At 36.8% G+C, this 25,402-nt stretch overlaps 5 protein-coding genes and 1 pseudogene across 7 annotated transcripts in view; 2 read left to right on the forward strand and 4 right to left on the reverse strand.

Annotated features, from left to right (window-relative positions):
* The first annotated feature begins 2,907 nt into the window (after window positions 1–2,907).
* LOC114545144 (isoaspartyl peptidase/L-asparaginase-like) lies at window positions 2,908–6,303 on the forward strand. Its single transcript, XM_028563489.1, has 3 exons — window positions 2,908–3,169; window positions 3,435–3,607; window positions 6,109–6,303. The coding sequence occupies exons 1-3, from the start codon at window positions 2,908–2,910 to the stop codon at window positions 6,301–6,303; spliced, it is 630 nt and encodes a 209-aa protein (XP_028419290.1).
* An 887-nt stretch (window positions 6,304–7,190) lies between these two features.
* LOC114545139 lies at window positions 7,191–9,618 on the reverse strand. The gene is made up of 9 exons (XM_028563485.1): window positions 9,432–9,618; window positions 9,313–9,336; window positions 9,051–9,080; window positions 8,891–8,935; window positions 8,464–8,508; window positions 8,275–8,319; window positions 8,144–8,164; window positions 8,004–8,057; window positions 7,191–7,755 (listed from the first exon to the last, which is right to left on the reverse strand). Coding segments are annotated over exons 1-9 (411 nt in total). The 5' UTR covers window positions 9,433–9,618; the 3' UTR covers window positions 7,191–7,609.
* Window positions 9,619–9,634: 16 nt separating this feature from the next.
* Window positions 9,635–13,197, reverse strand: LOC114545140 (annotated as a pseudogene).
* Window positions 13,198–13,277: 80 nt separating this feature from the next.
* The window catches only part of LOC114545136 (tetratricopeptide repeat protein 28-like), a 33,866-nt gene continuing 21,741 nt past the window's right edge, over window positions 13,278–25,402 (forward strand). The window contains exons 1-2 of one of the 3 annotated variants that reach the window (XR_003690846.1): window positions 13,278–13,406; window positions 14,326–14,576. The gene's annotated coding sequence lies outside the window, so the exon portion shown is untranslated. Of the gene's footprint in view, window positions 13,407–14,325; window positions 14,577–25,402 lie in introns of those variants that run through there. The other 2 variants (XM_028563481.1, XM_028563482.1) reach the window with 2 other exon arrangements.
* On the reverse strand, window positions 14,458–15,789 carry LOC114545138. The gene is made up of 2 exons (XM_028563484.1): window positions 14,863–15,789; window positions 14,458–14,542 (listed from the first exon to the last, which is right to left on the reverse strand). Exons 1-2 carry the CDS (start codon window positions 15,779–15,781, stop codon window positions 14,511–14,513), a joined length of 951 nt encoding a protein of 316 aa, XP_028419285.1. The 5' UTR covers window positions 15,782–15,789; the 3' UTR covers window positions 14,458–14,510.
* LOC114545137 lies at window positions 18,484–20,037 on the reverse strand. The gene is made up of 2 exons (XM_028563483.1): window positions 19,169–20,037; window positions 18,484–18,917 (listed from the first exon to the last, which is right to left on the reverse strand). The coding sequence occupies exons 1-2, from the start codon at window positions 19,836–19,838 to the stop codon at window positions 18,484–18,486; spliced, it is 1,104 nt and encodes a 367-aa protein (XP_028419284.1). The 5' UTR covers window positions 19,839–20,037.

Consider the following 25,402-nt stretch of genomic DNA (forward strand, 5'->3'; position numbering starts at 1 on the left):
TTGCAAAGACAATCGATTTGAAAAGAAATTGATCTTGCACAAAATAAATATATGAAGATTCCCCAAACACCCACCCCTTCCCAATTATCGCGCTTGCTATACGCCACTGGATTTTGTAAAAAAGTAGCCAGATGGCCTTGTTTAATCATGCCTGGATGATCTGGTTTAAGCCCGTGGAGTCGTTTTTTAAGGTGCAGATGAAATAAAAGATAAAGCTCCACAAATTATAGTTCAAGGAGGTTTGTATAATCGAGTTGTAAGGCGATCGGGCCGTCAGGATCTAACTATTTACCTGGACGCAACCAAAGAAGCATCCAAGATAGGTTATACAGTTTTACTGGTAAGCAAATTTTATACGTATTTGATAAAATTTATCTATTCATATTGGCGAAATTCATCCAGCAATTTAATCAGCGACTTAATGAGTTGTGATCAATTATAAACAGGTAATGTGTTTTCATGTTTATCCTACGCAGGAGAGTGAGTTATTTTGCAAAAGTGCGTGTTCAACTTTTGCATCTGATAGTACATTAGGAATATCAAAACGGGCGTGATTTCGTCAACATAATTTTAGTCATTACTGCATGACAGTGATGTGGGGTAAATTTAATATCTCTTTATGCAGAATGGCGGCACAGCCATTGACGCAGTCGAAGCAGCAGTTCGTCATCTGGAGGAAAATGAGTATTTCAACGCAGGTCGTGGATCATTTTGGAATAAAGATGGGGATGTGGAATGCGATGGAATGATTATGGATGGACATGAATTGAGAGCAGGTATATATGGATAGCCATTGTGTTTGTTAATAGCATTAAAATGTTATTTTTAATAATTATTTTTTAAGTTACTATGCAACGAAATTTCAGCCCTTATTTTTATTGTTGCACTGCAAAGAAAACTTGAAATGAAGACAAATGATTTTTTGTTCAATATACTTAGTTCAATCGTTTAAAGAATTCTTTCCAATGCTACCACAAAAATAAAAGGCAAAATTTGCCTTTGATGAATGGGCATAATTATTGTGTAATAGTACAATTTTTAGGAAAACGCCATATATGTTTCTTTGCGTAGACTTTCTGAATAATAAATACATAATAAACTTCGAGATGACATTGATATTTGAACAAGAGAGCTGAAACGTACCCTCACAAAATCACTTTATGTCTGATTGTAAAATTTCTACTGTAAAAACAATACTCATTTATAATATGGGCATTCTTCATTTCTGGTACTTAAAATATTTAACAATTACTCGACGAAAGCATTTTTTCAGCGATATTCACCGAGCCTGAGGTGAATAATTGTTTTAGTATGATTACAGGTGATGACAAGGTGATTTATTGGGATGGCGAATCTGTAAATACATCTACAATCTTAAACAAATATCTGGACAGTTTTAGAGCGATTCAAATAAAAAAATGCTTTCGAAAAATAAAGTTAAAAAGCGTTCTAGAACGTATTTTTTAACTTGAAAAAAATTTCAGGCCTATTTTTTTCACGTCTTTTGCGCTTTCAGGTACAGTATTTTCGTCAAAATAACGTATTTTTTCATCTGTCAGTTTTAATATTTAATATTTTGTAAAGAAATATTTAAATTTGAAATTTACTTACTTCTTGTACGCATTGTGCCGATTCCCAAGTTCACTCCTCTGTTTATTAGCGAAATCGTTTGAATCCCTCCGAATACGAAGGTCGGTCAATAGTCGATATAATAATATCGTTAACATTTTTAACAAGTTTCCAGACGTTTTCAAGTAGATTTCAACTAGCTCTTTAACCATCGACAACGTAAAATCCCAACTTTGACCAAATATGGCGCCATTGTGTCATCTCATCTCGATTGTTAACAATTTCGCATTGTTAGTCTTACATTCAAGGCCTTTTAATCTCAGCATTAACAAAATTAATATGACCTTTATAAAGGACTTGAGATTAAAAACATGAATAAAATATGAGAAAGACAGCATTTTACCACCCTGTAAAATTTGCACATGAGTCGTTCAAAACAATCCCTACAGATTTCGTGCGAGGAACGGGGAACGGCTCTAACAGGGGGTTGAATATCTTCATAAATGATAGAAAACTGCATCTGAAGACTGAAATACACACAACATTGAACGCGTTCGCACTATATATCGCAGTATATATAACAGTAAATTTCAGGATATAACTTTATTAATACATTGGTTTTCATTCTTTGTTTAATTACAGTTATTAGTCCTTTGTTGTCGAACGCAGCTTTTTCTCTTCGTGTGAAAATAGATCAACCCCCCTAGCATATCCTTATCGCGTTCCTCGTGCGAAATCTATACGGATTGTTTTAAAAGACTCGTGTGCAAATTTACCAGGGTGGTAAAACGCTGTATTTCTCGTATTTTATTAAAGTTTTTAATTCCAAGTGTTTTACAAAGGGTCATATTAATTTTGTTAATTCTGAACACCAAACATGCAGTGATAATATATTATTTAAAAATTTACGATTTATGTTTTAATAATTCATAGTCATTTTCTTGTAAAGTATTAGTTCTAGGCAATTATTCTTACCAATGAACACCCCTAAAAGCACCATCTCTGAACCATACAAGCAGCTCATATTACTCAAAGCTTTTTTGCTTTGGCAGATAGCACTATAGTGAATGTCCCGTTTTTGGGTGTTTCAGTTTTGCGGATATTTCGCCCTGTGTTACCCGAATACAGTTGAGTTTGCCTGTCCTAAATGAAATGGTCCTTGACTATTATTACTAAAAACAACTCCGGCGACATTTAGAAAAATCCGGTTAGGTGATTATCGCGTAGTAGTCCGAGGGCGCTCAACCAATCAGAGGGCAGAATTTCCAATAATTGCCTTTGTTATTGTACTAAACGTTAACCGTGTCAATAATTACAACTTTATATTCAGGTGCGGTAATGGCAGTACGACATTTTCTTCATCCTGTTACGCTCTCCAGGGCAGTCATGGAAAAGTCGAAACATTGTGTCTTGTGTGCAGATGGAGCTCTGGCATTTGCTCGATCAATAGACTTCCAAACTATTCTGGAAAATCCCGATGAACTTAAAATCCCGGATGCAAATAACAGGCAAGCTACCTTACCAGACGAGGGATATGGTGATTCAGTGACAGCTGTTGCATTAGACTCGAAAGGACGTATGGCGTGTGCCATTTCGACAGGTAATGATTGACGATAATCAAGTTCATAAACTCTTTCGGGATAATTCTATGAATTGAAGTTCTTACATGGTCAGGTTTCCTTGTTCGGTCTTGTAATGAATTTAAAACTAATTATAAGCTTTGCCCAAATTTATATAAGATATAATCGATTTCACGCTAATTTTTCGGTTACAAAGCGAATAATATCGATTGAGGCATTAAAAAATCGGAATTGCTATTCCCAGTTCACCTCTATACGAAACGACAAATAAGAATTTTTTTTCAGGTGGTACTCCAGACAAACTGATGGGTCGTGTTGGCGATGCACCTCTGATTGGTTGCGGAGGTTACGCAAATGAACATGGTGCAGTAACAGCATGCGGGCACGGAGAATCCATAATAAAAATGAATTTAGCAAAAGAGATTGTTCATAATATTGAAAAGGAACAAAGTGCTCAGGTTGGATGTAAATAATTTATCTCCACTTTGATAAATGTCTTTGCAGATTTAATCTCGGAATGTTTTGGATTTTTTGATGACTATACTGAGTAATATACTACATGCATAGCATGAAAATAGTTATGTATTTTTGGCATCAGTAGGGGCTTAAGGGACAAATTAAACCCACTACGGCCTCTGGTTGTTTTTGATACCTCGGGATACCTCTATACCTCTCTCTATATATATATATATATATATATATATATATATATATATATATATATATATATATATATACATATATATATATATATATATATATATATATATATATATTTATATATTATATATATATATATATATATATATATATATATATATATATATATATATATACACCCATTTGCAAAAACGTTGGCCGCAGATAGATAGATAGATAGATACTCGAAGTCTAATTAGAATTGCATATGACTACATTTGCATGGGATTTCAATCATATTACACAACATATGCAATTCTAATTAGATTTCGGGTATCTATCTATATATCTATCTGCGGCCAACGTTTTTGCAAACGGGTGTATATATATATATATATATATATATATATATATATATATATATATTTATATTTATATAATCTTAAAATTTTTTCATCGCTACACTGTGTTTCACGCTTAAAAAGCGATCTTCAGGCGAATGGATACTACGATTTTATAACTAACGGTTTGCTGACGCGTTGAGATGACTTGCGCGTGCGTTTGCGATTTTGAATTTTTTCGCGCTGAATTTATTGCGGTGTCTACACTTCGCAAACAATTCCGATCGTTTATTCAACGCTCTGTCTTTGCTCAATTCAAGGATATGAAGTTTCTCCTCCAAACACAGATTACATCTTTTTCCACCAGCTCTACACGCCGGGACTTGCTTTAAAAGGGACCACTTGATAGAGAATTGTCTCTCGCTTTCTTTCAATATCCAAACATATTTCGAAAGTTCCGTTTCTGTCGAGTAGCGCGCGTTGTTGAATGACTTTTTGTGGTTAGAGAAACGGTTCTTGAAGCTTCCTGCTGTCATTCCAACATATTCTTTCGTATCGCCGTCGTCGGTTGACGTAATTTCAGCTTTGTAAACCACGCTCTCTGACAAGCATTTTCCTGATAATGGACATTCTTCTTTGACGCGACAGTTGCAGTTTCTTTCGCTGGATGGTTCGTTTCGTCTTTGTAACACACGGTGGTTGTGGTTTGAGATTGAGGTTTTTACGTTGAGGTCAGCTACTCCTGCATGAACAACGTAAAAACCTCAATCTCAAACCACAACCACCGTGTGTTACAAAGACGAAACGAACCATCCAGCGAAAGAAACTGCAACTGTCGCGTCAAAGAAGAATGTCCATTATCAGGAAAATGCTTGTCAGAGAGCGTGGTTTACAAAGCTGAAATTACGTCAACCGACGACGGCGATACGAAAGAATATGTTGGAATGACAGCAGGAAGCTTCAAGAACCGTTTCTCTAACCACAAAAAGTCATTCAACAACGCGCGCTACTCGACAGAAACGGAACTTTCGAAATATGTTTGGATATTGAAAGAAAGCGAGAGACAATTCTCTATCAAGTGGTCCCTTTTAAAGCAAGTCCCGGCGTGTAGAGCTGGTGGAAAAAGATGTAATCTGTGTTTGGAGGAGAAACTTCATATCCTTGAATTGAGCAAAGACAGAGCGTTGAATAAACGATCGGAATTGTTTGCGAAGTGTAGACACCGCAATAAATTCAGCGCGAAAAAATTCAAAATCGCAAACGCACGCGCAAGTCATCTCAACGCGTCAGCAAACCGTTAGTTATAAAATCGTAGTATCCATTCGTCTGAAGATCGCTTTTAAGCGTGAAACACAGTGTAGCGATGAAAATATTTTAAGATTAATATAAATATAAATATATTGCTCTATCACACCTCGATATTGAGCACTCTTTGTTCAAGTACGGACAACGAAATATTATATTGGATATAATATCATCATCTATATATATATATATATATATATATATATATATATATATATATATATATATATATATATATATATACTAATTTATTCAGTTAAGATGTCACGTATTACTGCTCGCATGTTTGGAGATTGAAGCAAATTGAAAAACCATATATAACATTAAGTAGTCGATCGTATCGCTAGAAAATTCAATCGTCGAAATCCTTTGAGACACAATTTTAAATGCATGCATGGTATAGTTTCTTCTAAAAATGCGATTTCATGCACTAAGATTGCACTTTTATGGTCATTTTGAGTTTCTCCAGGGCTGTTTAGTTTGTATGCAAATTCTTTCCAACATTTTTTGGCACAATTAATAATTTTATACGCGGTGCAATTAATGAAGTAAGTCTCTCTTTTCGCCATATATTTTTTTTACTCTTTTCGCCAGCAATTATCTTTCGCTCATAATATAATTACTGGTCTTGAACTGAATAAGAGTAGAAATTCATAAAGTCTTTCATATTTTAGGAAGCTGCTGAAAATGCTGTGAAGAAAGTGAACTCTGATAGCCGCGTGGGAAGGTTTGTTGGTGTGATTGCTATTGACAAAGGAGGGAATATCGGGGTAAAAACAAATGCTGCGGTCATGCCTTGGGCGTCCATCAAGGATAATAAGATGAAATTTGGCTGGCACCAAAATATTTTCGAAACAGTTGACATATAATTTTTACTCGTGCACACAAAACAACGTAACAATAAACATTTGTAGAAAACTGACCATACATATGGCTGAGATATTTGTTTCTTTATTTCAACTAACCAAGTTCAAGAAAAATAATCAGATGTTTAAAGCTAATTATGTCACAGCATTGCTGGGGCCGGTTGTATAAAAACGTAGTTAAGAAATAGTTAAAAGTAGTTAAAAAGTAGTACTTTAATCACGCAGTTAAGCCGGTTGTATAAAAGTATAGTTAGCCTTAACTGCACTTAAAAAGTAGTGAAAGTTAACTATCTTCAAGGGCATCGTTAGCTTTACAAATCGTAGTTAAAAATGGCGTCTTGAACTTTTGAGGAGTGTGAAAACATTAAAATCAACCCATACCAAGGTTTTCAACCGTTATCCACTCAGAAAAGGCCCCGTCGGAGCTTTTAAACTTCCAATATGCTTTTATTTTTTCTTTTCGGCACCAACAGAGCATATTTTTGCTAATGCCAAATTACGATCCTAGCGATGCGAAACTACGATCCGGCCTAGCAAAGATTAGGCATCTCCATTTTCAACTGCAACCTAGCTGTATAGTTTGACTCAAATGTAGCTTTTTATATTAACAGCGCCTTTTTCGTTGAATTATTCGTTGAACTTTTTACTTGTTTTATTGCATTTTTTCCAATATTTTAGATCAAAATATTATCAATTTTTTAAAATAGTAGTCCACAGTCTTGTTCAAAATCAATTACAGCGGTGAATAATTTCAAAATACCAAATGCTATTTCTCTGTTTAACAACCCCACGCAAGCTCCACGCAAGTTAACTACGTGATTAGTTATTCATCCGACAAACTACGTTTTGTGCAACGAATGCAGTTATGTGGTGTAGTTAACTAACTAGAAATACATTGCATGCAGTGACCCCTCGCCGGACCTTAATGCAACAACATCATTTCCGAAACAGTGTGAAAATCATATTATATTTAACAAAATAAAGTATTTACAATAAAATATAACAATTTAAAACAGAACAAATTTAATATTTACATAACAGTTAAAATAACAAACTCGCAATATTTGGCTACGTTGACATACAGTGATTTCTCATCGGGTAGTCGAATTGTTGAGAACGATATTAAGATTGAAAACATTATTGGCTCATTTTTCACATGCTGATATCTCATTAATTGTTTGATTGAATCGCCTTTTAACCTGTTATGTTAATTTTGCTTGTGTATAGAATGCGTGATGTTTAACGTTAAAAATCAATGATGGTATAGAGATTATATGTCAACGTAGCCTAGTCTGCACGTTTGAGAAGTTTAAGCACTAAACTTCTCAAACGTGCAGTTTGTAAATTGCATTGAGGGCTTTTGCTGCCCTCGTTTTTGTGTTGTGCGCCCAGTCTGCCGCTGGGGGCACACAACCCTTGTGTGGCCCCGCTGGCCACACAACCAACAAACAGCCCCTATAAGAAAAAAAAAGTCACTATAAGAAAAAAAAAGTCATTATATATATATTATTTTCATACATTGTGATGGCCAGCGGCGTCTTTAGCAATGTTTAAATATTTGATTAGACCTTCTGAATTCTTTCTGTCACACCGGGCTTGGTATGTTTAGCCCTAGAGTCAAGGTTATCACAACATCACACCACTTTGCAATTGTTCACGTGACTATACAATACATGGCAATCCATAAGGTATTAAATACATACGCGATTGGCAGGCGCGAGCACGATGGCCCCGCACGCCACACTTGTAGCAACGCCCTAAGGTGGAATATCAAGAAATGATTGGTCTTCTGGCTAACTAAATTCGTGAATTAACTGACCATTGTCAATAAAACTTTATTAACCTGCAATATGTCCACGGAAACCTAAAAGAGAGGAGATGTCATTTTGAGCATCATTGCAATGTAACCATTATTGATCGAGTGTTATGTGTTTACATAGGTAATAACACTAATGAAATTATACAAATTAATACCTGGGAGCAAGCCTTTCCCCCGAAGAGCAGGGAGCGGATGATGTTCTGAAATGTACGTAACAAACTTGGTTGACACATCGCGTAAATTAGGATATTAAATTGATAACGAAAAGTTTTTAAAAATTGGAAGCTATCTGGAAGCAAATGGTATACATTACATTTCAGTAAAATTAAATGATACAATAATACCTGGGGGCAAGCCTCTCCCTTGTGGTGCAGAGAGTGGATGATCTTCTGAAATGAAACAATAATACACAAATACATAGATGTGATTTTCAATAATGAACAAAATACATAGATGTGATTTTCATGCATCCACCACAAGGACAACATTTTTACAAAATGGGGGGGGGGGGTTGTACGTAAAATTAAAGAAGAAAGGCAATTGGGTTGAGCTGGGTTGTGGTCTTTTAGCTCATTGGAAAATCTGTAACGGATAACAAAAATGTGAGGTTATATACCACAAATTATATATATATATATTTCTTTATATATGGCTAAGTCAATAATAATATTGTAAACTTGTGCATTGTTGATATAATTGTGGTGGCACAGGATTTACTGTGATAAAATGAGAGTATTTTAGTTGTGCACGGGGAGCTACAGGATTGCTCACCTGGCCCATCCACTGCCACGGCAGGTTGCTCTGCTTCTCTTAGATCTATGGTGAAGGGAAATTTGTATATAAAATGTATTATACACTTTATTGTTGTGAGAAAAAATGAAAACAGTGCGACAAATGAATTAGATTAATACTTTGAATATTTTTTATTTACCTTCATCACCCTCTGCATCAACTTCAATTTCTAAAATGCAAGAGGCAAAATCTTTAATCAATATTTAGTACTTTGCTAAATTTATACTACAGTATGTGTGTAAATATGGCCAGAGTATTATAAAGGCCACACTAAATTGATTTATGTCTTTAAGAATAAATCTATGTTTCATATATATGGCATGTTTGTCATGTGCGAAAAGAAAAGGTTACCACAAATTATGTATTTCTTATATATGGCAAGTGCCTATCTGTAAACATACCAAGTACTTCTTCTTCATTTTCCACTAAAATACATAGAAAAATCAATAATAGTAAAAACGTTTACCATTACACTACAACCATGAGAAAAGTGGTTTGTAAAAAAGAGGTTGAATCTTACTTTTTTCTCTCCTTGTAGATGATCTTATATGCCATCAACATAAAAATATATTGAGTAAACATATTTTAATACTATTTCAAAAGCACTATACGGTTAAAATACATTGTATACTCGAGGCAAGCTTAAAATTCCTTCAATATAGCTACTGAAATGTTATTTTTGAGAAAAGAAATGTATTAAAATAGCAAACTTACATTTTTTTGAATAATATTTATGACTTTTGTAGCTGTAAAATATATAAAAAATACAATAGTTTCATTAGTTTATTGAGAAAAGTTAAACACACAAGACAATACGCGTCGGCGTTGGAAAAACATGCCAATTTTAAAATGCAATAAAAAGGATACAGAAGTTTCTCCCTAAAATATCTGTGCGTAAATTGGTAAATCAAATTGTCGACTGTGGAATAGTATATTAAAATTTATTCGAGCGAACTTTGAAATGTTTAATATTTTATAAAGTTTTTTATTTTGAAAAAGACTTACCGCAGTCCAAAAACAGCAGGATATCGGCAGGATATTTCGCGCTCTTTTTGAAATTTATGTTATACGTGAATTTTGCGTGTACTTTATTATTGTTACCAGGCAAATCGCGAAATATCCCCGCGCGATGGTATTGTGGTTTTCATTTCATTGATTGTTATTGTAAATAGGTAACTTACCTGATTGATATAGTGTACATGTCAACAGCCACCCTCAAAAGCATAATACCTGATATTATGTCTAGTAACAGGCAATATGACACATGTACAGTACATTGCCATCCTCAAAAACAAAATTATAGAGGCAAAGTTGTAATAAGACATACAAACTTCACTTCTAAAATTGTGTCTAGTAGCAGGCGACTATGATTTCCTCGAAAGCACATTGGTGCCCAGTATCATTAAACAAAAGGATATAACAACTTACAATACAATCCATATCTTTATATGCATATATTCAATGCTTATGCCTCTGCTCAGTCTTTTCTGCAAGCACACGAAGTCGTCGTTCCGCTTCTTGTCGCTTCTTCAAATTTTTATTCCTACCAATGACTTTCAGACGATCAAATGTCATAGGTTCAAACACAATATCATTAATTGATCTTACCCTAGATGCTGCCACAAATGTGCAGCCAGCAACTCTCTCCCCTTTACCTAAATCAACAACAGCCTTGGTTAGTGTCTGTCCTTGGGACTTGTGTATCGTCATTGCATACCTCAGCCGCAAGGGCAATTGTTGTCTTGACAAATACTTTCCATCCGCCATCCACTCAAACAGTCTTGGAGGCACAGGTATACACTTTGAACATTCTTGTAGAAATGCAGGGCCAGAATATGCTGGAAAATGAACCAGTACTGCAATCGGTAGATTTGGTGGACCCATATTCTCTGCAAACCAAAATTGCTCAACAGTTCCAAAAGAGCCATTGCAAAGACCGACTTCTGCCCAAAGGTTACATGTCAGCATCACTTCTGCTTTGGTTGACAAAAAGAGGACAGCTTCCAAACCACCTGCTTCATCAGATGTTGCCGCACTTGCACCTCGACCAGAATGCCTTGCTTGAATTTTGACCAAGGGTTGTCCAATCTCTAGCAACTTCTCATAATTATATTCAGCGACACTTTTTTTATCAAAGTACAGCCGGATTGCATCACTAAATCGATCCATTGAAACGTTAGGTCTGGAGTGCTGTATTAATAGTCTCCAGTCCATCTCGGTAACTTGTCCATCTCTCATTCTCATCAATAGCGCCCTGAATGCAACTACTTCTGGGTCTTCACCAATCTGTCGCATGACCTGCTCTAAAATGACTACCGTACATAATCAAATGTTAAATACATACTGTGACCATGGTCACTGATTACAGATCCATTACCTGCAATGTACATTGGTTTATCGCCTACAGGAGGTAACTGGCCGAAATCTCCCATTAGGATAATCGACAACCCACCAAATGGGATATCCTCTTTTCCTGTACCTGCACGTAGTCTGTTGTCAAGCCATGAAAGCATCTTATGTCCAATCATTGACATTTCATCAATAATGAGAAACCTCTTACCTTCCAATCTGAGCTGCAATCTCTGTAAGGAATCGCCCTGTAATTCTCTGTATTCCCGAATCGGAAGTTGAGCTGCGGAATGCAAAGTTTGACCACCAATACTGAATGCAGCAATTCCAGTGGTTGCTGTGACAATACATTGGTCTTGCAATACTTGCTTTAGGGCACTAATTAAATATGTCTTACCTGTGCCAGCAGTACCACTTACAATCATATGTAGTGGTTCACATTCATCATTAGCCATGGATGCAGTGATAATGTCAAATGCCAGTCGCTGTTTGTCATTCAAGGTCCCTGGGTCAACCACCACTTGTTGGTCACCTGTTTGATACTGCATACCTTGCTCCTCTGCATCCTTTCTCTGTTTAGAAATCCACCCAGCAGATTCTCTCAACAAATCCCCAGGCACACCTCTTGCTGCTTCGAACCAATCCACTGCCTCGTTATTTGCCATTTGATCTCCTGCATCCTCATAATGTTGGTTGAGTCTACATAACAACATCCAATCCTCAATTTGCTCTTCCTCATTAGGTTGATCCTGTTCGTCATCGCTTTCATCACTACTTTCATCAGTTCCATATGCATATTCTCTAGCAAAATCTGTCTGAAGAAATGAAGCATATATATGTGTTAATAAACATATCATCAGTTTCCTCCATATTGTCCCATGCATTTGATGACTTATCTTCCCATGGTTTAAACTTAATGAGTTGATACTTGCAGTATTTTCCAAAGGTAGGGCTGCCAGGATTGGCTGTAACCTTTGGAAATGTCCTGACAATATAAGGATTCACTCGTTTTGTCAACTCACCTCTGACTCTTGTGAACTGAGATGCATACTGCATCAAATTCAACTGAGATAACCCCCTATACCTACTCTCCACTTTTGTCCGCTCTCCATAATCTTGAAGAACAGAATTCTGAAGTACTTCCTCTTGTGGATTTTCTGCATCAAGGATCACTTTTCTACTGTTTTCTAAAGAAACAGTAACAAAACTATACGTACAGCCTACCAAAGGCAAACTGAGTAACATATGGGCAGTCTCCTGAGCAGCCATGTCCCTATCACCAGCAACTTGAATCATTGCTTTCTTGATTGCAGAAGACACTTGGTCATCATTCTGTAATGAAGATACAGACAACTTCAGTATGTCAGAAGCAGATTTTGATCGTGGTTCCCCTTTCGCTGCATACTTGGCCATGTATCTTGCACATGCCTTTTCATCTACAATTACCTGCAAATCCACATTGGCCCGCCAATTCTCAAGCATGACCCTGTTGTGTGAATTCAGCCTCTCATCATTTCTCTTGGTTTGCAACTCTGAGTGTACAGATTTATTTTTCTTACCTCGAACCTCATAAATCAGTGCAGTCTCCTCTTGTAATGGTTTTGGGAACCCAAATCTGCACTCTGCAGGCAGGTCAACCCTCTTCTTTTTCAGGCAATACGCTGGACTGCATCTGGTGTGCCTCTCTACTGAATTTACTAACCTGTGATAATCAACATCATGATTATCAACTGATGTGGCTTTCACAGCAGAAGGGTGTGGATCTGGTACTGTCCAGTTCTCATCAGGCAGATCATCATTAACTGTGGTCACAAGCCAGTCAACGTAACTTTAAAAGAAATAAAAATAACATGGTTATAACACCTAATTTATATATATTTTTCCATAATTGTAAATACTTTGCTGTTTACACTCTCAATTCCTTAGCATTAGGAAATATCAGTTTCTAAAGAAAATATACGGAATTTTGTTTTTTTGTGAATGTATGTGGAAGCTGTATTTAGCAAAATTTGCAACATTGTAGCAATAGTAGGCTAAAACTAAAAGTCTGGGGAAAATGTTTTTTAAGATTTCTACAGCACATACAAAGAATTTCTAATAATGCACATGCAGCTTATACCGTGGACACAATTTGCGTATTTATGTGGTGAGTGTAAATCATTTATAATACTTAAGATATACATACAAACCTTACCTAATTAGCTTTCTCTCCGCATCTTCACCCTCTCTGACAATTTCCTGGCAAGAGAATTCAAAATCGTCCAGGGCCTTTTTTAACATATATACTGGGGGGGCCAAGGCCCCCCCACCCTCAATGTTGGCCCCCCCAGTTCACTATTTTGGCCCCCCCAGTGAAAATCCCCTTTTTAAAAGATATTAACAAAAAATGAAGAATATTGAATAATTTAGCTCTGCGACAGTGTATTACTATTAGCATTCTTGTATTCTGTAACCCAACCTTTGTTGAATGTAATTCGACGAATGTTATTTGTCGAGACAGTCGAGCACGAAAATGGCTTAAATAGACAAATAGATTCATCAATGATCAATCATTTTTCTGTTGTAATGTACAATATTTCAAATGCATCTTTACCTTTACAAATATACATGGATATTTGAGTGTACAGAGATTATACAGTTAAAAGAAAATCTTCTTCAGACTGGAAAATACACTAAACTGTCAAATATACACTCCATTACTCCCTTATTTTTGGTAAGACGTAAGTTAACTTTGTATTTTTTGTGCGTTTTCCATATTTTTATCTGAGATACAAATACAGTTTTTAGAATAAATTTGAAGGCTCAGAATATAGGAAATGGCGTTTCTTGACTATACTGATTTCAAAAATCTCCCAGGTGCCCCCTAGCTTTCGGCCATGATCGACATTCCTACTTCTTTCCGCTAGTGGGGAAGCCCTTTTTTGCCAATGGCCCACCCACTCGAAATTTCTTAAAAAAGGCCCTGAAATCGTCAGGGGACATTTCATTTTCTTTCTCTTTCTCAAGCACTGCTTGGCATGCACGTTTACGTAATAATCGAATATCTGGATCGTTCTTTAATTTAGCACATCCATGAGCATGTATACTTCCTCTGGCCTGATATTCAAACCTATACCAAAACCATTCAGCATCCAAGACACCTTGAAGCCAATGTTTGATGAACTTCTGTAGCCTTTGCATGAAAAACCAATCTGTCAGGTGTGGATTGTCTATCACTGCTTGTGCTCTTTCTGTTCTTGATGCCCCCTCGTTACTTTGCAATAGTCTTTGCAAGTCTGGCCAATGGCTGTCAGCTGCACTAAAGGTAAAGAAAAAGGTAGGGCAACCTTTTTGTTCAATCAGGGCTAACAGTTCTTGCAGTCTCTGATACCAATACTGATTTGTACCCTGAATTTTTGAAACATAACGTTGCAAACGATTTACCATTTGATTTGCACCCATAGAGTTTACCATTGTTTTCAGCTCCTCCATAGTCATGTTTGCATCCGCTGGATGTTGCCGGAAGTAAATGTTAGCTTGTGACAACAACTGATGTCTCTGCTTCATATTCAACGCCCAGTATGGGAACCGGGGATGTGAGGCAAACCTCCATTCAAACTTACCATTTGGCAGCCTCTCTGCAAACTTCATCAGGTGTTTGAATGCCTCTGCCAAACTTACCTCATGCTGCCTGACTCTGTTTGTTGGGTCACCTTTCCCATGGGGAAATAGTGTGGGAAATGCCATGCTTGCCAAACCATCTGTTTTAAACTCATTAACAGCATTACCTTCAGTTGAGGGCCAGTCTAAAGGGTCAACCTCATTCACTGCATCTTGAATAGCTGCACCATCCTTTCTTTGTCTTTGCCGCATAGGAATAAATGATGTACTGCCATTTCCTAAAACTAATTCTTCAACTGTTGCATTAGCACTCATTACAGGTTCTTGTGGGGGGCCCTCATTTTCAACATGAACTGGTAGTTCATTGTCATCAATAATATACCTTAGCTCTTCAGGGACACCATTTTCAGGTAGACGTTGGATAATATCCCTGTCAATCTCAATATCTTTGAAAAATGGATTGTTTGTTTTCAACCACGATATAGCTTCAAACACCTTGTGTCGACGAACTGTAAAATCTTTATGTGTTTCATCAGCACCCTGCCTTCGCACAATCATAACAGGCAAGTCAGCCACTTGTGCAGGCAACCTATTCAAAAAACTTTGAATATCCTGTGGTAAGTTTAGCACATGACCTTTGTAGCCCCTTTGCCCACCATGTTTTCTGTAGACTTGCATGATGGGGCAAACCCTTGAAATCAGCATTTCCTCTACCTGTGTCAAACCTCTCAATTGCTCTGGAACAGTACCTGGGTCCATGTCATTGCCAGTACTGAAATTCTTTGGTGATTTCTTGTCTCTTTGACACCGGTAACAAACGAAGGGATCTGCTGCCAAGTTTTGCTTTGTCGGCCAAGTCTCTTTACAAATTGTACACTGCCGATGCTCTAAATGCTCTTGATCTAAATGAAAACTGTGCATTTCATTCTGAACAAACTCCTGCTCATGCAAGGGGTTGTCAACATTTTGCCAACCACCTTCATGCAAATATTGGTCTGAACTACTTATAGCATCATCATTTGTACCATTCTCATCACACAGTCTTACCTGATCGTTTTCTGACTGTACCTGCTGTGGTATTGACCTTGTCTCATAGGATCTTTTCGCTCGTTTCCTCACATTTTCAAGCCTTTCTGCTCGCTTTTGGACACTTTCACGTCGCCTTCTCTCTCTTGCGTTAGCTCTATTTTCTTCCCTTTGCATCTCACTTTCTTCACTTGTACTTGCTTCTTTTCTCCGTTTATAAGCAGCCCTACGCTTCGCCAAGCGATTCTCCTTTTCTTCTGACGTTTCTTGTTGCAAAAGTAGTCGTGCATTTTCCCTTCGTCTCTCGAGTACCTTGCTGGAGCTCGCTTCAATTCTACGCTTATGAGAAGCCCTTCGCTTTGCCAAAGAACGTCCTTTCTCTTCCGACGTCTGCTGATGAGATTCTTCACGTCTTTTATCTCTTTTCTTTCCTCTTTCATCGCATGTACTTACCCTGACCATTTTTTTGTACGCATCTCTTCGCTTTGCTAACCTATGCTGCTTTTCCTCTGCCGTTTCTTTATCCATCTTGGCCTTATGATTAACCCTTCTTTTTGCCAGCATTTCCTCGTGATAACCTGCTTCCTTCTGCATCTCGGTTTCCAAATTGGACATTGATTTTAACGAAAAATTTGCTTGTCTTAAGCACAGTAGATTTTTTTTGTAAAAAGTTTTTAAATGGCTTTTTAAAAAGACAGTTAAATCGCTGACGCTGTATTTTAAATATAAACATTTTGTCTTGGCCAATCAGGATGATACTGGTTACCAGTGTTTACTCGTTCAAAATTTCGCGCATGCGCATATCTAACAAAACCACCCAACGTCGACCGTCCATGACAAAGAATTAGAGAGCTTTAGATTTGACTACGGCTCCCGCTACGGCTACGAGATTCGTCATTTGCGCGCCAATCACGCCACGGTCAGCTATCGCTAGTAGGGTTTGCGCGAAAACTTTGTAGCCGTCGCCTCGTCTAGTACGACATTTTTTAAAAACTTGGTAGTTTCGACTACGTGGTGAAGCCGTGAAGGAATTTTAAAAGGTAAGGCGTTATAGCTAAGTGGCTATATCTCTTATTATTATGCAGAATATTTTCTTATGAACCGGAAGTGGAAGGGCCCCCTGTCGGTAAAGTCTGAGTACAACTTTGTTTACATTTTGTTTATAAAATTTTCGTCAAGATGTGTCCACTTCTTCGTGTCTACGTTTATGGTTGTGCTGTTTTTCTTGATATAAATCTTCAACCGAATCGACGGCTTCAACTAATGTCAAAATTTCTTAATATTTTAAAAGCAAAATGCTACGAAGACCGTGTTCATATATCAAGCGTTTATTTTTATAAAATACAGTTTGAATTTTTTTATTAAAACAAACCATTTTTATTGTATTGTTTGTATACTTATTTACCATTTAAACAGACATATATTTTATACATAAATTTAACTTATTGTCTTTTTAGATGGAAAGCGAAAACACAAATGAGACGGGGAAAAAGGGTGTCTTTGTTTGGCGCGAATACCATGACAGATATTTGTTGGGGGAAGTGCTACTTTTGAGCCATACAAGTATCGTTTCGGCTCGAAGGAAAGGGGATCTGCGTGGACTTCAATTGCCGAACATTTGGAAGAATTTGGCATGAAGGTCAGCCAAAGATCGGTGAGGGAGCGGTTTAGTCGGATGATGGATGCATTTAAGAAGAAAGAAGCGGTTGAGAAGAGAGCTAGTGGTGTGGATGTTGACTATACAGAGAAGGACAAAGCATTGCTAGATATCATGGAGAGGATGGAAGAGTGCGAAGCAGAAAGTGAGCAAGAAAAACAGAAGGAATTGCGGGAAAAGGAAACAGCTGAAAAGATGAGGAAGCGTGCGGTCGAGAGGTTTGGTGAGACGAGGAAGAGGTTGAATAGTGAGAATGTAGTTGGGGAGATGCCAAATGGAAAACGGAAAAGGAGTGGGGAAATGATAGAAGTGCTAAAGGAGTCTATAAAGGCAACCAAAGAAGAGAGGAAGCTGAAAGGAGAAATGCGAGAAAAGGATATGAGTCTAAAAGAGCAGCAGTTAGCAATGCAACAGCAGTTCCAGCAAAGTCTGTTGGAACAACAGCAGCAGTTTCAAGTGCAACAACAAGCCATGACTATGGCAATTGTCAATGCAATGACTGAATTGGTAAAAACCATTAAAAAGTAAATTTTCCTTTTATTTAACATTTGCATGGCAACAACTTTTTATATTACAACCAGAATATTTATATGTTAATAATATGTACAGTGTAAATATCAATTTATGAATAGGAAATTATTATTTAATACCAATTTTTACACACTTGATAACAAAATTATTCATATCCCGAACACAAATTTGAGGTTTTGCACTTTTTAAAAAGGAATAAATGAGTTGGGAAATTTTGAGCTTTCCTCAATGCCACAAATCAAAATCAAGCTCTTAAATAAGATATTTTTGCTTCACACCCTATAAGTATAAAAGCAATGATTGACAAGGACATGAATATTTTTGTTGTCAAGTGCAGTTATATTATTTACATATTGTTTTAAGAATAATTTAAATATTTTTCAAATGTACAAATGTTAATTAATTGTAATTATTCCACATCAAAATTGTTTGTTTGAAAATATTCCTGAAGAGTCGGTGGGGCAAGACCAAAAAAATATGTAGTCGTGGAACCATGTAAACATGTAAGGGCATTTCTCAGCAAGGCACACACTACATAAATCTTTCCAACATGACTTAAACCAATCTTCAGACTATGTTTGAAATTCAGGAATGCGAAGTAAGATGTAATATCCCCAAAAACCCATTCGACAGCAACCCGAACAGAACTCATAGACCTATTAAATTCCTGCTCCTCATTACCTAAATTGCCATGTCGGTATGGTGACTGAAGGTGTCTTCTCAGAGGGTATGCAGGATCACCGTATATGCATAATGGTTCACCTGTTTCTGTGTTGCAGTGTTCCTCAAGTGACTGCAACACGCCAGACATCCTTAGCATGGCTGCATCATGCCTTTTCCCTTCTACATAAACAAAATGTCCAGTGGTAACATAGAGAACTTAATTAAAGGGGGTTAATCCATCCCCATATTAATTTAAACAAGTGCCACAGTGGTTACATGAAAGCTGATTGAAGAAGCTCTTCATGAGCCTGTAACCCTGGTATTTATATAAAATATATAGTCCTGCAAAGTATATACACAAATGTATATACACACATGTTTGTTTACCTAATTATAATTTGTTATACTGCAAAACAGAAACATATACCCACCTACTGGCCCGTAAAGGTTAGCAATAAGTCCATTTGGAGCAACTACGGATTGAAATTTAATTGCATGGACTCGTTTGTGGCCGTTATAAACGTGTCGCTGGTGCTGACAAGGGCGAGCGATTGCTCTGACGGTGCCATCAACGAAACCCCAACAGTTGGGTAATGCTGCTCCGTGCTGATGAATAGCATCTGCGAATTCTTCCAGACATTGAGGTGCAAGCCACGGCTGATTCAATGTTCTCAACAAATATCCGTGTGTTTGGTAGATAAAATCAACAACCTCAGACGTTATTAGACTTAACTCTGGTACTGATCTTCCAAACCGATGTACAATATCACCAAATCTACATGGGTATGCAAAACGTCGCAATAGGATGCATAAACCTTCAATTCCAGAAGCCACCGTGCCATTAGAGCAGCGAAATTGTTCGGGAATCATCAATGCTTCGGCTAAGGCGTCCAATTCTGATTTGTTAACTCTGAACTCGGCTAGGCACTCGTCGTCATTCATTTGCTGTAGCTGGACATTGATGTTATCGTATTGCCAGTACGGAAATTCCGGCGAGGTTTGCTTGGTTGCTTCGTGTATGACAAGAAATTCTTGTGCGGATATATACTTTTGCGTAAATAAAAATGCAGCTGCTTCTAAAAGCGTTTTATTGCAATACATGTCGATGTTGTTAAAATGGATCCAACTAAAAATACGACTACCAGCACAAAAAAATCACGAATGCAGTACTCGTACTCGTAGTTGCAGCCATCTTAACAACTACGCGCTTGACAACGACTACGGCTACGAAGTTTATAGGACCCAGTCTTTTCGCAGTCGTTCACGTAGCGGTAGCGGGAGCCGTAGTCAAATCTAAAGCTCTCTATTTGGACAACTTTGGATTCGGCTATGTTCTACCGGGTTCCGGGTGTAACTCCTAATCTCCGAGCGGAATTAGTACCCTCGCACGGCGCTCCGCGCCGGCTCGGGGATTATAGTTAGGGATTTAACAGGGATTTAATTTACAGTGAATGGCGATAATCATAGTTAAAGTTAACGACGTTTTTATACAACCGGTTCTAGGTCATGCATAACCATTTAATGAGCACTATAAAATTCAGGTAATTTTTATCTATTTACACCATCCTGTTACAAGTAGATTTTAGTTTCAACCCTGCTTTGAGGGTTCCCCCCAGGTTATAGAACTAATGTAAGCAAACCGAGGGCTCGGGCTAAGCTTAATTCTAGTTACTCATGCAACCATAAAAACTGCATGCATTCTTAAAACATTTTTACAGCACTAATAACTAATGTTACACCTACACTGTTGTCAGCTCAAGTTTAACGGAATGGATTAAAGATTTTTATAGTTGGCCCTGAAACCTCGTTTTTATGTTAAAGCTGATTTCCACATTTATTTTCTAAATTAAATTATTTTTTATTCATGTGTTGAGAAAGGATGTTCTGCTATATACCCGTGGGAATCAAGTATAAACTATCGATCGCATTCAAGGTGGTCGTAGTTCCACAAGAATGAGCTTGTGACAATTATTCGAAAATTGTGCACTTGAGTACTGACAGCTATGAATATTGCGGCAGTATAATACTAGTAGAAATACATGCATGCAGCAACCCCTCGCTATTTCAAACCAAGTACACAATTTCCTGAGCTAACCTGATCTAAACTTATATTATGAAATGACCCAAAGTCAAATCAGTCTTATTATAATTTACCGAATATATTATAGCCAATAATGTTTCCATCATTCGATACAAAAATAACCATAAAGTCCATAAAGCTAGTGTACATAAACATTGTCCGTTCAATTTTCCTGCATTGTAACATGGCAGCAATTAAGTAGTGGTTTAAAATCGAAGTTTCAAAGGATTAAAACAGTACACAATCTTGAGAGACAAAGAAAAAACTTCACACGCTATTTTACCGACCATGACATCTTTGGACAACTTTGGATTCCGCTATGTTCACCCGGGTTCCGGGTATAATTCCTAATCTCCTAGCCGAATTAGTACGCTCGCAGCTTGATGACGAAACTTTTCGAGTGTGCGGCGGGATGTCCTACAAATAGTGATGTCAGACCATAAGCTATTTGTAACGAGCATTTCGCTGATCTGAATTGCAGACTTTGCGCGCACCATGCATAAAAGCTGAAAAAGGGGATATTATATACAAAATGCTTTCAAAATCACCGAGTGATCATTAATTATTGTAATCTATCTAAATTTAAATCTGAAACGCAGAAGAAGAAAAAAGATCCGAACACGGTATTACAGAAAATGGAGGTGCTTTTGACACCTTGAAGTCTTTTAGCGGGAACAATTAAGTGAGTAAGAAATGTAATCTTGAACAGTTTTTTTAGTTTGGATTAAAAAGTTGTGGAAAGTTTTCTTATCTCGCTTTCTCATGAATGACAAGACGTGCGCTGTATATAAACATGAACGGGCGGTAATATTTTTTATTTTACTAGTAAAACACCAGTCGAGATCCTGCACACCATGCTTCTTGGGCCTGTGAAATATTCAGCATGCATCACAATAAAATCGTTAAATGAGCACGAGAAAGACCAGCTGCACGCGAAAATATCAGCTTTCGACCTGAGACCGTTTGAAGCACACATAACGGGGAAACATTACAAGGAATTATGGTTCTTACGTAAGGAGAGATTTTAATTTCGGTCTTAATTTCGAGTGGAATTATACACATTTTAAATTCAAGCCAAGAACAGTTGATGGAAAAGTGAGTCAACTATAGGTCCTCATGCAGGAGTCGAACTTTTGCGATGCCGGTGCAATGCTCTTGCCATTGTGTATAATTCCACTCGAAAATAAGACACTTTCATGCAACCTCTATAAAAATGCATATAATTATAATTTCCTAGATTTGAAGTATTCAATTCCACAATTAGAAGTATCGACTTTAACATGCAGCAATCGGCTTGCATCTAGTTTAGACATTAACAAATCTAGTTTGGACAAAGTTTGGGGTGGTAGATTATAATGTAGGCTAAGTGTGTGTGTTGAATTTGATAGACGACATTATAATTTACTTTATAAACTCCGTTTTTTCAAAATATTCTTGTGCAAAAACCAGTCGAGGTGTAAACATAAAACTTCGGAAGTCGTATGAGACGTCTGATGTTAAATTTCATAGTAATTATTGATTAAAATAATTTACCATAACACTGACTATAGATGAGTATCTTAACTTCCAGAAAATGGTTGGAATCTTGTCGTATTTTTGCTATTTTTTTCACAAGAATATGAGGGTAAACTTTGATTCTTTGAAAATATACGGCCGTTACGATGTGGTTGCGAGTTGCTACGACTACAGTGCTTCCGCTTCCAGAAATATCTTTCCATACTTCTCTTCTCACATACGAACAATACCAAGATACCAAGTACCCTCCAAACACCCCAACCCACACAAAATTTTGCAACTATCATGTCACCATCCCTATGCTTAACTAATTTTGTTTAACCGTGGCGAGGGGTTTCTGCATGCATGTATTTCTAGTTAGGAATTGTTTCCCTATGTCTCGGTTTTCACTGATAAATTAGGCTCACTATGATCCATGGGAATTTTTGGGAAAACCGATTGCTCAGGAGAAATTAGGAACCCTACTCGATCGTCTGCAGTTCCTTATGTATGACATAACACATTCAGATTTGTAGTGAAATACGTTTGAGAATACTAAAGTTGTGTTTACCACAAAATAATGACTTTTTATACCTGTGCCGGGTCTTATTTTCAAATTCAAGTGTAAAATCTTCCGACTTCATTATACACGGTGAATTCGGTCGGAAATTTAGTCTTGTTTTTTTTGTTAAACTGTAAAAATTCCTGATCACATTCGAGTTTCCCTCTAAGGTAATTAAATTATCTATAATTATATTCCATATTAATTTTATGAAAATCTAAATTTATGAGTTTCTTCAAAATTTTGCGAAATGACAGTTATGTGGGTTTAAAAATACAAATATTTGTCTCGACCAATCAAGAGCTTAGTAGTTGACACTGGCGCATGCGCATAGCGTAGAAGACCGTCCATGGCGTGAGGTCCATTGCATAATGGCGGACAACTTTTATTTCGCCTTTGCACATCGCGGGTGTAAATATCCGAGCGGAATTAGTACCCTCGCACGGTGCCCCGAACCGTCTCGGAGATGAGAATAAAGCAATGCATGAGATCAAAAACAGCACAGTTATAGTTCCGTGTAAATTGTTTTTTAAACCTTAAAATCGTTCATGTTGTAGTGTCGTTTCTCGACATTTCAGATTAGTCCAAACATTCCCTGCAGGCGGAGAAGACAAGTAGATTAATCCTAAATAAAAAGCTAGTGCCAGCGTCGTAGTTTATTTATGTTTTCGTCCTATATGAAAGTTAAAGTTAAAGAAAAACTTGTTCCCAGTTTTTTTTTCGCGTACTGCGTGTTCCAAATGTTCTCCGAAATAAATGCCAACTGCGATCTGATTGGTAATATAATATAATCGATGCACATATGAAATGATCGCCTCTGACTTTATTTTATTTCCTTAAGTTTATGTCGTAAATATGTAAAGGCATATATAGCCGCATAGGACAAGCAGTTTTTTTTCAGATTTGTACAGAATCGCTAAAACTAGACACGTAACGACAACCGTAACTGTTTACCCAGACCGCAGTTGAAATTGATTTTCCCAGAGCTTTTGGCACTTGCAGTACGTGAAAAGCCTGGGAAAGAGATTAAAAATTATCCGGCAGTATTCATTTCTTTAAAAATTAGTTGATTTAAAGTCAATAAACAATAGAATATTGGGAAATTTTTTTTAGGATAAACAAAAGGTTGAATGTAGAGAGAGGACTGTGATTTGGGTAAGAGTCCGTCCCAGTCCTCCCACTACATTTTGACCTTTTAGGTATCCTAAAACACACGGCCTTAAAGTATTAGCGCAGCAGTACTAAATTGTCAGTCTGACTACATCACGTACTGTAAACTGTAAGCCGTACTTAGTAGTGATTTTAGTTCTTTCAGAGGATACAAGCACCAACAATGAACCAAGCCGAGGAGTTCGATTTTGTTACAGGCGCGAAACCGGGCTTTTATCCAGTTGGCATTAAAGCTAATAATCTCTGAATTTTTTTCCTTGTCTCGGTTTTTTGTGGCTTATTAGAATATGAAATTAAAAAATAAACCAAGATTAGTTTCACTTTCAATGGTTGAGTATTTCCAGGTTCTGGAAGTGTTCTTCCAGGAAAATAACATAAGTTCTTAGTACTTATAAGTCTCATGCTGGTTTTGGAATGACAATTACATGATGATTGCATTAATTTTTGAATAATTGTGTTAAATCTATCTTGGTCACAAAGACAATCGATACACTAGTCTTTATTGCATGCAGCCGTTGAAATAGTCTCACGAAAATGTTCTAAACGACAAAAATTAAAGAATTTCTGTTATGTCATATCCAGGCAGTTGACAATCAAATCTAAATATAGTTATAATTCATATAGCAACTAGCTAAATGAAGGGCCTACAAGAATTTTCGAAATATTTACACATTCAATAATATTTATGTCGGCGATCTCACAATTATATGATCGTAAATTGTTTTAGAACCTAAAAACAAAATTGTCTTTATGGCAATTAGAATATTAAAATAACATTGGCGTTACAGTTACTTATACACCTAGTATGGAACCAATACAAATATTTTGCATAAAAAGTACTGTACCTATCGGTGATTATCGATAAAATTTTATACAGCCTTTTACACAGACAGAATTAAAGCACATATACAGCCTTGCGCTTGTTAGCTCTATTGCGGATGCACATTGTGAACATGCTCATTAAAAAAAAATGCCTAAAGGTGCGTTGACTATATACTGATGGATTACGCGTTAGCAGCAATTCACGAGACTAGTAATTTCAAGTTGCTTTCTAAATCGCCACTTTAATAGCACCTGTTTGCTAGGAGGTCATCATATATATGACACTATTGAAAGTGCTGAGTTTAGACCAAAATATAGTGTACTATGGCGCTTGTGAGATATATTAGTCGAAATGTCCAATTATATATAAGTGAAATAAAGTCTCACCAAGTGAGATTTTTTGGAGCTAAGTATGTCGTGAGACGTGGTTTCCTGCATGCATGATTTAAATACTTTAATTTTTTGTCGATAAATATTTAAAACATTTTTGCGTGATTTCTATAACATTAAACTAAATTTAATGCGTATTAATATTAA

Source organism: Dendronephthya gigantea, unplaced genomic scaffold (genome assembly GCF_004324835.1).
Source record: "Dendronephthya gigantea isolate DGI-Jeju-01 unplaced genomic scaffold, DenGig_1.0 1312, whole genome shotgun sequence".
Classification (NCBI taxonomy): Eukaryota; Metazoa; Cnidaria; class Anthozoa; order Malacalcyonacea; family Nephtheidae; genus Dendronephthya; species Dendronephthya gigantea.